The following is a 13,766-nucleotide window of genomic DNA, read 5'->3' as shown; positions in this document are numbered from 1 at the left end:
TTAGACTAAGCGGGAGACAGTCCTCCCCTGGCGCAATGCAGGGTTTAGGGCCTTGCTCAAGGGCCCATCAGCTGTGCGGGTCTTATTGTGGCTACACCGGGGATCAAACCACCGACCTTGTGTGTCCCAGTCATTTACCTTAACCACTACGCTACAGGCCCACCCACTTGAACTTGGAATTACATCAACCTCCACCCTTTATCTTAGAATTTGTCTTTTTTACTCACAGTTGATATTGTATATAGTGATTTGATTAGGTTTATATTGGAAGTGCTTTTCCAGTAATCTTGAGAGCTAAGATGCCAGGTAAGCATGACCTCTAAATGACCATACATAATAATATAATACTAGACCAGAAGGATATAAATGGTAAATGGTTGGAATTTATATAGCGCCTTTATCCAAAGCGCTGTATAATTGATGCTTCTCATTCACCCATTCATACACCAACAGCGATTGGCTGCCATGCAAGGCGCCGACCAGCTCATCAGGAGCATTTGGGGGTTAGGTGTCTTGCTCAGGGACACTTCGACACAGCCTGGGCGGTAGGGCATCTCCGTAGGGCATCTCCGTTCTTAGGATGTCTCTGATATTATTATGCACACCACAATTAATTGAACTTATTAGCTAAATTAATTAGCAGAATGCACAGTAGAATATGCTGGTGATCACTAGTTGGTGTAGTGTGAGAGTCAGGTCCCAAAGTAAATGACAGAAATATAGATATATGACAAAAATAAAAGGATAACGAAAATAATATTGCAAGACTTCGGCTATAGAGAAAGACAGACTTTCCAATGCAGGCTGTACATTAATGGGTATGGCCATTACTCAAATCTTAATAAGTTAACAAACTATCCATATTTTACCAGGTCCCAGCAACTTTTGCAATTAGTTATACAGCTAATGCCTCGGGGCGACATTGGCTCAGGAGGTAAGAGCAGTCGGTTGCTGGTTCGATCCTGCCCTGGATGTGTGTGTATACGTGTGTGTGTGTGCGTGTGTGCGAATGACAAGCATCAATTGTACAGCGCTGTGAATAAAGGCGCTATATAAATGCAGACCATTTACCAGTTCCGTGGTGAATATAATTTGATTACAAAGCCATTTCCGCAACTGCAGAAGACGAATCAGTTGCCCGACCCCGTCTATTTTCCTTTGCACTACGTACTCCAGTACTATAGGTGACAGTAATGCGCCATTAGGGAACCACTAGTTTTCATAATCAGGCTCTATTGTTTCTGCAGTCTATGGTCAAGACTCGTGGGAAAACTAGGCGGAAGGGGTTCCAGATGATTTGTGGCTCCAAAATGATCCAGGTTCAGCTCGCTCATACCTGTGTCAAACCTTAACCGTGATGTGGGAAAAAATAGAAACTGTGCCAGAGTCAGTAGTTGGTAGTAGGCTAGGCTATGTTCACCTGCGGGGCAAGAATAGAACACAAGTGACTGAATTACGCGGGGCAATTGGAAAATAATCGAATGTAAAATTAAGTGAAAATTGCGCACTGGCTGACTGTTTAACGCAATGCACTAGCCATCTAATGTTATCTTTTCTGTCAGCATAGAGCGAGTTGGCTAACTACCTGTGTATGTTAACTTACCTCGCCATTTGAGACCCTACGGGATGCGTACCTTCTTTCAACAAGAACCACTTCGTTAAGCTTTCTTACTTGAGGATATTTGGCTTAATAACAACAAAGCTCAACCAGGTAACGTTAAGAATGCACGAGATTACCTTTGTTGTGATTTTATATTTGTTACAGCTTAAATGTTAATACTTTTAGCTACGGAGTTACCGTGTTGTTAGCTGCCACTAACACGTTTGCTAGTCAATGGATTGGTTTCCATGTTTTTGAACGTTATATTTGACAACAAGACAACACAATACTCGTGCTTGCAGCATGCAAACATGACTAACATTAGCGAGCTATTTAACATTTGCGGTTTCTTTCGTAAACATACAGCATTGGGGATATCTAAGTTAACAAACGCGCCGCTTGCCAGATTCTGTGGTCACAACAGAACATTGTCGAGCTAGCTAGGTAGTTAGGACAGGCCCGCGCTCCGCGTTTCATTTTTCGAGGATATTATTTTCCCCAAAGGTGTTTAACTGCGTCTTACGCCAGCAACTGAATAATGTTGCCATTGTATCTAAAACGAGCTGTTCAGGATATTTATGCTCCTTTTCAGGCACAATATTTTACTCAAATCAGACTGAAAAATTGAGGCTACCTTTCTCTCATGCATGCAATTTGTATATCCGGTTATTTGGCGAATGGGTGTTTTTCAGCATCTCTGGTTGGAAAGATGTCTAATTATCAACCAAATCATGCATCTCATTGCCAGAACTATGCATACTGTAATGTTCCTCAGTTAACCGTCTGTCTTTATCATTCATAGATGTCATGTCCTCAGAGTTTACAATTGATATCCAGCTGACAGAGCTGGGCTTCCCTGAACTCTTCCAAGATGAAGCACGGGCTAAGGAGGTGCCATCGCATCCTTGCCCCAATGACTCCCCATGCGCTCCTCTCACTCCTCCAGTCTCTCAGACTGCCCCTCCCCCTCCCAAAGACCTTCGCCCCGACAGTGTAGCGGGAGTTCTTCCAGACGCCAGTAAACCAACAAAGACGCGCGACTGTGTTCCCGCTCATAAGGTCGCCGCACAAAGAGGTCAAAATGACGACCAATCGAACCCCGTCGACACACCCCATACTGGCGCGGGGCCGAAGCACAGGGAGCAAAATGTTAGCACCGCAGTCAGGAAAAAGCCGGAAGCTGCGGCAGGCCTTAATTATGTTAGTGGGGGAGGTGATGGTGGGGGAGGTAGTGGCAGGGCGGGCATGGGACCAGAGCAAGACAATAAACACCCTGGAGCTGAAGCAGAGAAGGATTCCGAGGAGTCTGATGACAGCGATGTCAGTGAAGAAGATGTGGAGGATGATGATGATGAAGAAGAGGATGATGAAGAAGAGGCTTCAGGTGAGATGGCAACACTGTATTATTTCACCTGGCTCTTAGTAGGGTTGGAGAAATTGAAATTCAATTAATGTTTGTTTATGGGAGATTTATCGATTTGAAATAGAAGTTGACTTGTCCCCATTAGCAATGGTAAACGGTAAATTGACTGCATTTATAAAGAAAGAGCTTTAAAATGAATGCCCCTCATTCACCCATTCCCATACTTGCTTGCCATGCAAGGCACCATTCAGCTTGTCGGGAGCTATTGGGGTTTAAGTGTCTTGCCCAGGGACAGTTTGACACCCTGGCCGAGGGATCAAACTGGTACTGAAAGTTCCCAAACATTTTTTTCACACACTGGGACACACCTCCGGGAGGGACATGCCATACATCTAGATTACACTGTCGTGTAGGGAGAGAGAATGCATGCAAGGCCGATTGAAACAAGCAAAAACTTTCACCATTGTGGGACTCTTTTGTTTAAAAAAAATAATAATAATAATAAATAAAAAAATAAAGCAACAAAGTAAAAGTAAACCCGCAGCAAAGCCAAACAGCCTTTCAGCTTGGCTTTTTCTTTCTTCTCTGTTGCTGGCTGTCAGGCATGGGAGGTTCCCAGTCTGAGACACCTGCTGTGAAAAGAACGGTTAAAGCAGTTGAAGCCATGAGCTGATTTGGCTAACTCAACTCAGATGCTGGCGCCAGTAGGTGTGGGACCAGATAACCTGATTCCCTTTCCCACACCGATCTCTGACACATTGCTGCTCTGCATAAGCTTGCTGAGTGTATGTTAGAGCTGCCTGACCCTGTTCTCGGATATCTACCGTCCGATAGGTTTTCATTTCAACCCTAATTTTGCACATGTGATACACTATAAGACCCCTTGTTGTTGAAATGAAATTAAATTAAATTATGGTTGAAATGAAAACCTAAAGGAGGGATCCCCAAACATATCTGGAAAAAGGGCTGGCGTTTGTGCAGGCTTTTCCAACCAAACAGTTAAGACGCCTGATTCTACTAGTCAAGGTCTGTAGGGAAAAGATGACTGATGGTTGATGTTTAGTAAGATCAGATGTGTAACTGCTTGGTTGAAAGGCTGGGCTGGGCTGGGCTGGGCTGGGCTGGTGTATGTGGTGAAGTGTGCGGTTGGTGCCGGTGCTTAGGCAACACTTGCCTGAATGTGCCTGATTGAGGCTTTTAAATTCATTAAAGGGATTAACGAAGTGAATTATAGGGGATTCTTCAGGGTGAGTTCGGTTAGCAGAACGAAAGGGAAATTGTCAAAGGAGAAGTTCCGTACAGATATTAGGAAGTACACAGCGAGTTGTCAATGTGTGGAATAGCTTGCCAGTACATGTAGTGGAGGCAGAAACACCGGGGGTTTTCAAGACTTGATACGTTGTACCCACTACCCAGCTTTCTAGGCAAACTAGGCAGTCAGTACACTTAGGGGTAGGAAAAGGCAAGCATTGCTGGGCTGAATGGCCTGTTCTCGCCATTACCTTATGTCAGGGGTGGGCAATTCCGGTCCTGGAGGGTCGGTGTGTATGTAGGTTTTTGTTTCCACCAATTGCCCTGGCTAAATGAGCTAATTGGCTGCATGCTCCTACACTGGTTCACTCAGAGATTAGATCACAGTTAAATGGGGGACACGAGCAGTCTTCGGCTGTCATTCATGCACATCAAGAAATGTACTGTAGCTAAAACGTCAGATGGCTATGGTTATTAAGGCCAGAAGTTGGTATGGAATCCAGAAATTGATACGGCCCTCTTTGCCCACCTCTGACTTATGGTATGTTTTTTGTTATGTTATATGTTGTGTTGTGTTATATGTTGTGTTGTGTGTTGTGTTATATGTTGTTACATGTTGTTACATGTTGTGTTTTGTGGTGTGTGTTGTGTTTTGTGTTGTGTTATATGTTGTGTTATATGTTGTTACATGTTGTGTGTGTTGTGTTATGTTATTTTATGTTGTGTTACATGTTGTTTTATATTGTTATATGTTGTTACATGTTGTGTGTGTGGTGTGTGTTGTGTTGTATGTTGTTTTATATTGTGTTATATGTTCTTACATGTTGTGTTTTGTGGTGTGTGTTGTATGTTGTTTTATATTGTGTTATATGTTCTTACATGTTGTGTTTTGTGGTGTGTGTTGTATGTTGTTTTATATTGTGTTATATGTTCTTACATGTTGTGTTTTGTGGTGTGTGTTGTATGTTGTTTTATATTGTGTTATATGTTCTTACATGTTGTGTTTTGTGGTGTGTGTTGTTTTATATTGTGTTATATGTTCTTACATGTTGTGTTTTGTGGTGTGTGTTGTATGTTGTTTTATATTGTGTTTTATGTTGTGTCATGTCTCCAGATGCGTCGGCGGACCCCCTGGCGGAGCGCAGCTGCCGGGTGTGTGGGCTGAGCCTGCCCTCGGCCTTCCAGCTGCGCGAGCACATGCACCTGCACAGCGGGGCGCGGCCCTACCGCTGCGCCGAGTGCGGCAAGCAGTTCTGCCACCTGGCCAACTACCGCGCCCACCTGCGCAGCCACGCGCAGACCGCCGCCTTCCGCTGCCGCGTGTGCCAGGCGGTGTTCGAGACGGCGGACAGCCTGGCGCACCACCTGGAGAACTCGCACCTGGAGAAGGAGTTCTACCAGTGCGACTTCTGCAAGCGCATCTTCGCGTGCCTGACGGAGTGCCAGCGGCACGTGGACATGCACCAGCGGGAGCCGCGGCGGCACCACTGCTCCCAGTGCGACCGGCACTTCCGCCGGCGCCGCACGCTGGCCCGCCACATGGAGCAGCACGCCGCCAAGCGCTCCTACCTCTGCACCGACTGCGGCCAGGCCTTCGAGCGCAAGAACGTCCTCTTCCGCCACAGCTTCTCGCACCTGGGCCTGCTGCCCTACACCTGCGTGCGGTGCCGCCGCCACTTCCGCCTGGCCTCGCTGTACCGCAAGCACGCCTGCGCCCCGCAGCGCATCCAGTGCGAGGCCTGCCTGGGCTTCTTCCACAGCCAGGAGGACTTCCAGAGGCACAAGCAGGAGACGGGCTGCTGGGGCCACCAGGGCGCGGGGCAGCGGGCGCGGGGCGACGGCGTCCGCTGCATGGAGTGCGGCCAGGCCTTCGGCAGCAGCGAGGAGCTGAGGCGGCACGGCAGCGCCCACCAGAGGGTGCTCACCTGCTCCGAGTGCGGCAAGGGCTTCCGCTCGGCCCTGCTGCTCATGTCGCACATGGGGGGCCACGCCGGGCAGAGGCCCTGCCTGTGCCAGCGCTGCGGCCTGGGCTTCCCGCACCAGCAGGGCTACGACAGCCACCGCAAGCTCTGCGGCCGGCCGCCGCCCGACCCGGTCAGTCAAACACGGCGCCTCCGTTTATGAACGCGCGGTCGCGGTCGCGGTCGCGGTCAGGGCTGCGCTGCCCATGTCACGGTCACAGTGTTCTAGAACACGGGCTTAGAATGTGGAACAAAGAAATTCCAAAATGTTATAAAAAGAAACTTGTATCTCAATATATCAAATGTAGCTGGGTGCTGGTCCAACAAAAAACATGTAGTTGAGATGAGGTGGAGGACCGCGCTGCCGTCAAAATCTTCTCTTTTAAAAAGAAAAGTATTATGTTCACAGCATATACATGTGAATATTTGTTTATTTATTATTCTCATCTCAAAACATTCCACAAAACCTACAAAACCTTCAAATCCTTCAAAGGGTTAAATAGGAAAAAAGAATATTGGACACTCCCTGATGTGAATACAAAGCATAGTAAGAGTGGAGGAATCCATGACTTTGTTTTGTTTGCTTGACAATGTAGCTTTAAATGGGAACTGGTATTTCTGCCTTATTGGGCCAATGACCTGTGTTAACCTCACTAACTCTTTCATGGCCTTTCTTTTTCCCCCTGTGGCAGTTTTAGTGTTAGCACTTGCTGTGTTTCCACGTTATAATAAGCAAATCAAGCATTAATATAATATTTACCATAAGAATTGAATACCCTTGTGCAATAAACCGTGTTCACCCCGGTGTAAAAAAAACCCCCCGAGAAAACAACACAAGTCATCCGTTTACCTTTTATCTGCGGTATGTTATTGGGAGTGTTCCCTCTGTGCTTTTGTGTTGACACGTTGCGTCTTGCCTTGCTGCAGGTGGCAGCAAAGAAGCAGAAGAAGGACACTCCAGCTGCAGAGAAGGAGGAGAAGGAGGAGAAGGAGGAGGAGGCTCCACCTAAGGGTGTTTGGAAGCTCACGCTGGATAAGTGTCCTCCTCCCGGCACGTCCCTGGTCATGTTCCTGCCGGTTCCCGCAGACTCGTCGCCGCCCGGCCTGGCGGAGATGGCCACCGCTCCTCCTGCGAGCTCGCTGTCAGTGAAAGAACCGCGGGCGCTGCTGGGGTCCGGTTCAGCCCAAAGCGCCACAGACTCGGCGGGCCAGGCGAAGGCGTCCGCGGGCGAGGGCCCGACGCCCGAGGCTGCCTGCCAGGAGTCGCTGCCGGTGCCGGGGACCACGCTCAAGCTGCAGATCTCCAAGGCCACGTTTGTTCCCGGAATGCCTCCCCCGGCGCCGACGGGCGATGGCGCTCAGCCCCCGGGCCCCGCCCGCCCCCCCCCGGTCACCATGCAGATCGTCGGGGCCCCCGGGGCCGGGGGCCTGTTCGGCTCGGCTGTGGCGGGGAGGCCCCGCGCCGCCAAGGACCACCCCTCCACGAAAGGAAGGACCTGGACCATCGCCGTGAAGGAGGAACGGGTGGAGGTGGAGGTCGGGAACAAAGATGGCGGGGCGGTGGCGAAGGAGGAGGAGACGGGGCAGGAGCGAGGCTCCCTGCGGGCCGTGAAAGTGGAGGGCGGGGAGGCGGGAGCGCTGGGGCCGGAGGCTCCAAAGGAGCGAGGCGGAGCGTGTAAACCCGCGCGTGTGAAAATGGAGCCCCCCGCGCGCGGAGTTTCCGGGATGCCGCGGGGCTCGTTGAAGCGGAGCGACTCCAGCGCGGACGAAGGGAGCGACGCGGAACGCCAGGGCGCTCGGACCCGGCAGGGCCCGGGGCCCGGGACCACAGCGGAGGAGGAGGAGGAGTGGGGCAGGGTTTTCGACAGCGTGGAGGTGGAAATTCGGGATGAGGAGATGGAGGCGGACCAGGAGGTAGACGGTGAGCCCCATGAGTGTGTGAACTGCGGGAAGATCCTTCTGGAAGGCGAAATGGTCCAGCATTACATGCAGCACGCCATGGAGTCAGACTCCCCGCTCCAAGACTGCTCTCCCGAAATACAGCCCCTGTCCTCCTCCTCCTCCCCCTCCCCCTCTGTCTCCCCTCCTGTGAGCCCCCCCACAAAGAGGGAACTGAGACCCCAAAAGAAGCCTTGACCTTGGACATTATGAGCTTGGTTAAATCCACAGTGAGGCCTGCAACAGTAGTATAATCGGTTCTAATATAACACGATAATGGCAAAGTAGTTGCATGTTTCTGAAACCAAGGGGGTGAGTGTGGTACAGTGTGCAAGTAAACAGGGTTTTTGAGGCCTTTTGACGTATTTTGTAGCTTTTAAACTCCTACCATGTCACACCGGCGGAAGTTCTGATTCACAAGGTTTCTGTTTTTTCGATGCCTCTCTCCAAGACTATTATGATTTATACGAAAGGTGGTGTTCACAAGAGTGCAGACTGTGGTGTAAGGGCCCCATGGTTACGGACCGAATTCAGCCTGTGCCAAGGCCAGTCCCAGTCCCAGTGCCTGTGCCAGTGCCGAATGTGGCTGGTCGCTCCATTGGGCGCTGCGCGATGGGCGATTTCATCACCCAGGGTATGGGACGGTTCAAACATGGTTTTGTGGTCCGTGTTTTATCACCCAACAAACCAACTGCTCCGCCGTGGACTCCCATGTCAACGGCGTCTCCCTTCGCTGCAGTCAGCGCTGTGAACAGAAGCAGCTGGTGACGCCTGGCGTATCGGAGGAGAGGCGTGGGTGTCTGAAATCTCCCTTTTTGGCGCTGGGGTTTGCGCTCGAACACGCCGCGTGGACATGGTTCTTCCTCGTGGCGGTGGAAATCGGACCCGTTTAGCCCTGCCTGTAAACGCGCTCTGTGAATGTGCTGTGGTGATTTCAGGGACGCACAGTCGAGGCGCCGTTACAGTAAAGTGTAGACCGTCACTGTTGAGTGTAGACTGTTTAAAATGACTAAACCATCTTGGCCAACAGAAGTCAGGATTCAGACGTCATGGGAAGTGTCTGTTGCTGCTGTGTGTGTTTGTACTTTTTATTTTAAGAGGTGTAAGTAACTGTTACACATTACACATTTTTGTCAGTTTGCTCTGATGCTGTATGGAACATATTATCTCCAATTTGACCGGGTGGAACATATACCCACTCCTTCCTAGGTGCTGATTAATGGGAACAGAAATCTTTTTTATAAATGTAAAAAAAGAAAAAAAGAAAAAAGAAAATATTTTCTTAAAAGTACAGTAATGTTAATGTCTCATTTTTTTCTTTCACAACCTTAGTTGAGAATTATTCCAATGTGCTGTTTTCTGTTTTATATAAACATGTATATTCTAGATCATTAGGGCAGGATTCAGAAATTGATTTTACTAAATCAAAATGGTTGTGTTTTTGTGTTAATTTTGCCACAAAGCTGAACGTACTGCAGTGTTTTACCCCCCAACCCCTTCCGATTTCCTCTGTCCTCTGGAGTTCACTGTTAAGAAGTGTGATCTGTGTAAAAAGTTTCTTACTCTTTGATCGACTGTACTGTACATCCTTGTAATTCCAGGAAGACATGCCGACTGCTTTTTAAGCCCTCGTGCCAAGATTGGTTTTAATTTGGTGCATGTGGTATGTGAAAGTTCTCTGTCCGTAAGGAAGGTAAACGGTTCATGCAGATGTGAAGTCATGGGACAAACGTTCAGCTCCACCTTGCATCAACACGGTGTTTTAGCACAATTTTCAAAAACTAAATTATGTTTAACTTTCGAGAGACAAAAATGTAATTGAAAAGTTGAAAGCTGAAATTCAGAATGCAATTTGATCAGTAAGATTCATCGGTGTCCTGTGCTTGATGACCAGGCCTTTCCATCGGGTTGTTGACCTACCCCTGCTGGGCAGCTACCTGTCAAAGAAGAAGAATGACCTGGTAGAGAAGAATTGAGGGTCTTTTACTGTGCAATATGAATCCACATGATCTACCTGGTTTTTTTATTTTCTCCCCCCCCTCCCCCCAATTACATAATGTATGTTTTTGGGTTTGTTATGGCTTGCTGTATTGTCTTTCAGATAATGTAGAAAGTTTGTCATACCTTTAACCGTTGTACTGCTGGTAAATGGGAACTGTAAAACAAAATGTTTTGTTTTCTGTTGGGGATGAGAGACTGTTCATGTTTTCTTTTGGCAAATAAACTTAAAACAATGCACCGAGATGTACATTATTCCAGTGTTCACCTGGATGTTTGAGTGTATCAGTGTTTCAAGTTGAAAGTGAGGGGTTACAGTCAGTTAGGGATTCAGTATTTATTCTGCTTTAATTGTCTGTACGACGTGTGTGTGTGTATATACGGCGTGTATTGGTGGAATTCAGAGGTGCAAGTTGGCATGAGAACATCAACTACAAGAATGACTCCAGTCCTCAAGGAGCACTAAAAGTATGATTATTCCTTTGGCTGGGGACCAAAGGAATTGTGTGCAGTGGCCGTCATCCGAAACCTGCTGCAGAACGGTCGTGAGTGCAACTCTGAGGAGGAGATTTGATATAATAATGACCCCACAACCTCTTCATAGAATCCAGGTCCATAGTAATGGGATCCATAGTAGTAATTGTTCATCCATCTTCCGGGTGGCCTGTGGCATAGTGGTTAAGGTAAATGACTGGGACCCGCAAGGTCGGTGGTTCGATCCCCGGTGTAGCCACAATTAGATCTGCACAGCCGTTGGGCCCTTGAGCCTTGGGGGAGGGTTAAGGGCCTACAATCCATGGGACTGTCATTGTCTAATCAACTGTATGTTGGGTAAGAGCATCTGCCAAATGCCGGTAATGTAATGTCATTTTCAGCCCAAGACCTCATCAGGTCCTAATTTATCCGTCCATAGACAACAAATGGATAGGACCTCTACCTTTGAATCTGGGAATAGTAATATTTTGGAATGTGGGTCACTGCTGAGTTTAAAGGTCGTAAAGGCATGATTTTAAATTAAAACGCAACCATTAGCCAGATAAGACAGCCAGCATTGATGAGGCTGCTTTACATACACTCACTTTACTTTATTACACCTACTTATTCATGCGAGTATCTAATCAGCCAATTGTGTTGCAGCAGTGCAATCCAAACAATCATGTAGATATGGGTCAGGAGCTTCAGTTAATGTTCACATCAACCATCAGAATGGGGGGGGGAAATGTGATTAAGTGACTTTGACCCTAAAAAACCGGATTGCACAGTGTGACTAACCAGTATGTGACCGCATACTGTTTATTTATGGTGCCGTTTTAATAAATTGTTTCATTCAAATTCATTTTTCATTTGGAAAATGATTACATTCTGGGACTTGTTCATTCAGTTGGATTTAATCTTGCAATGCAGCTGATGAATTTACCAAACCGTGTTTAATTCATGTCAGTTTGTATAGTGCTTTTCACAAAAGGCCGTCTCTGAAAGCACTTTACAGACTTTTACCTTCATGAACAAAAACCAAGGGTGACAGTGGTAAGGGGAAAGCTTCCTTTTTAGGAATAGGAAGACATTTAATAGATTTTAATTAGTTTTATTTTCTATTTAATCTATAGATTAGCTTTTATTGGATTTTGATTTGTCTTTTTTCTGTTGAATTTATAGATTAGCTTTATTCGATTTAAACTAGTTTTGTTTTCTGTTTCTTTTATCACTATCTTTATGATATATTTGCTTGTCTGCATATTGCCACAACCTTTCACATTTTATTTTGATTTTTTTGTTAAAGCACCTTGTGCTCTGCTTGAAAGGTGTGATATAAATAAAATAATACATAAATAAATAACTTGGCACAGGCAGTAAGAGCAGTTGTCAGGCAGTCGAAGGGTTGCTGGTTCAATCCCACCCTGGGTGTGTTGAAGTGTCCCTGAGCAAGACACCTAACCTGACCCGATAAGCTGTTTGGTACCTTGCATGGCAGCCAATCGTTTGAAGCATTTGGTTTATTCAGAGTCTCAATTACATTCCATGTAATTTTTTTTTTTATCCAAAGCGACTTCCAGTTCATTAGACTAAGCAGGAACAAGGTGGGGGTTAAGGGCCTCGCTCAAGGGCCCAACAGCTGCACAGATCTTATCGTGGCTACATCGGGCATTGAACCACCGACCTTGCGGGTCCCAGTCATGTGCCTTTGCCACTATGCTACAGGCTGCCCTGTGATTAGGGAACCCCAAGAGGAGGAGACAGCCTGCTGCCCTGGGGTGGGTGGTGGATTCTTTCCGACCGAAACGACCCAGCTCTCTGTCCCTTTCTGCACACGGGAGAAAGCAAAATATCACCTTTTTTTTTTTCTTTTACTTTGGTTCAATTTGTTTTGTCATTTTTCAAACAACAAATGTTGTCCACACAATTAATACGAGGTGAAATTGTATCAATTAAATGAGTCAATGAAATGTTGATGGTTCAATCACCGATTGAAGAGCTTTTGGGCCCTTCAGCAAGGCCCTTAACCTCACATTTCTCCAGGGGGGATTGCTTCCTCTTTAATTACAAATGCAGATTTTACTATATTAATTATAGTCAGTTTCATGGTTTCTACACTTTAGGGTTTGGGCATGGTATGTGAAATCTGCATAATAAGCAATGAAACAATCTATGACATTCATTATCCAAATGGTTGCATAATATTTCAATGTTTCCTTCGCAGCTTGTTGTACAAGGAGCATAATGGCTCAAAACCAATGAGTTTACCAGAGGACATGTACCAATTTGGTGTGTCTGTGGCAAATCCCAACCATTTGTCTCCTGTTTATTAAATATACTGCCCTCTAGTGGTCAGTGACTAAAGCCTAAAAAGCAAGTGCCCATGTAATTTTGGTTGTGTGAGTTACAGCTACCACATTGCCTCACCCCGTTTGATCTTTTCAAATGACCAATTATCATTTCAGCCTCTTGTGCCCTTACTACTCTCCTGCCCCTGTCCCACAGATTCTGACTGTCAACTGAGAATACAAATTATTTTTCCCAAATAGTATTATGAGGGTTTTTTTTCCTGTGTCCTTAAGTAGAGGTACATTGAACATAAAATATATTATTATGATGCAATTATCTGGGCCATGCAATAGATTGGCGACCATTCCAGAGTGTATTCCTGTCCTAGGCTCCAGCCTGCCCCCCACCTCCAAAGACCCGGACCAGAAATTGGAAAATGAATGGATGGTGAACCACTGTCAACACAGAGTTCAGTTGGGGTCCCTGCCATGGGTGGGCTTGTCAAATGTTGGTTTACTATAGTCCGACCATTGAACCCACCAGGGAGCCTATGCATGCGAGGGTGAGTCTTTAGAAATTAATTCATTACTGTTTGGAGTTCTTCGACGTTAATGGGTAATTTTACCGTTTAATTCATTTGTACCGCGAATTTCCGCAAGAGCACACTTGGTTGCCTTGCAAACGCGTCGATGGTTTTCAGGAACTGCGCGATCAAATTCGAAGAATAATACAAATCACACAGTCCGCCGCTTTCAAACAATGCGAACGTGCTCTGCCTGTAATGGGTAAATGGAGAAGTGACGAAAGCGAAAGTAGGCAGAAGCAAAACCAGCTGGACGGGACTTTCCTCGTGATAATATGCCGTCTCAGTCTGCCTGCGGCAAAAAAACAA

The 13,766-nt window shown here is 46.8% G+C and overlaps 1 protein-coding gene across 1 annotated transcript; it reads left to right on the top strand.

Annotated features, from left to right (window-relative positions):
- The first annotated feature begins 1,271 nt into the window (after positions 1-1,271).
- Positions 1,272-10,351, top strand: wu:fe05a04 (zinc finger protein 628). The gene is made up of 4 exons (XM_061250852.1): positions 1,272-1,711; positions 2,403-2,984; positions 5,329-6,308; positions 7,103-10,351. The coding sequence occupies exons 2-4, from the start codon at positions 2,408-2,410 to the stop codon at positions 8,309-8,311; spliced, it is 2,766 nt and encodes a 921-aa protein (XP_061106836.1). The 5' UTR covers positions 1,272-1,711; positions 2,403-2,407; the 3' UTR covers positions 8,312-10,351.
- The last annotated feature ends 3,415 nt before the right edge of the window (positions 10,352-13,766 follow it).

The sequence above is a fragment of the Conger conger genome, chromosome 1, assembly GCF_963514075.1.
Source record: "Conger conger chromosome 1, fConCon1.1, whole genome shotgun sequence".
NCBI lineage: Eukaryota > Metazoa > Chordata > Actinopteri > Anguilliformes > Congridae > Conger > Conger conger.
Note: the sequence above shows the minus strand (reverse complement) of the source record. Positions and strands in the feature narration are given on the sequence as shown.

What these genes read in the sequence shown, in the direction of transcription:
- wu:fe05a04 (XM_061250852.1), top strand. Translation starts at nt 2,408, where the DNA reads ATGTCCTCAGAGTTTACAATTGATATCCAGCTGACAGAGCTGGGCTTC. An exon ending in TGATGAAGAAGAGGCTTCAG is followed by an intron (nt 2,985 to 5,328) that starts GTGAGATGGCAA and finishes TCATGTCTCCAG; the next exon opens with ATGCGTCGGCGGACCCCCTG. An exon ending in GCCGGCCGCCGCCCGACCCG is followed by an intron (nt 6,309 to 7,102) that starts GTCAGTCAAACA and finishes GCCTTGCTGCAG; the next exon opens with GTGGCAGCAAAGAAGCAGAA.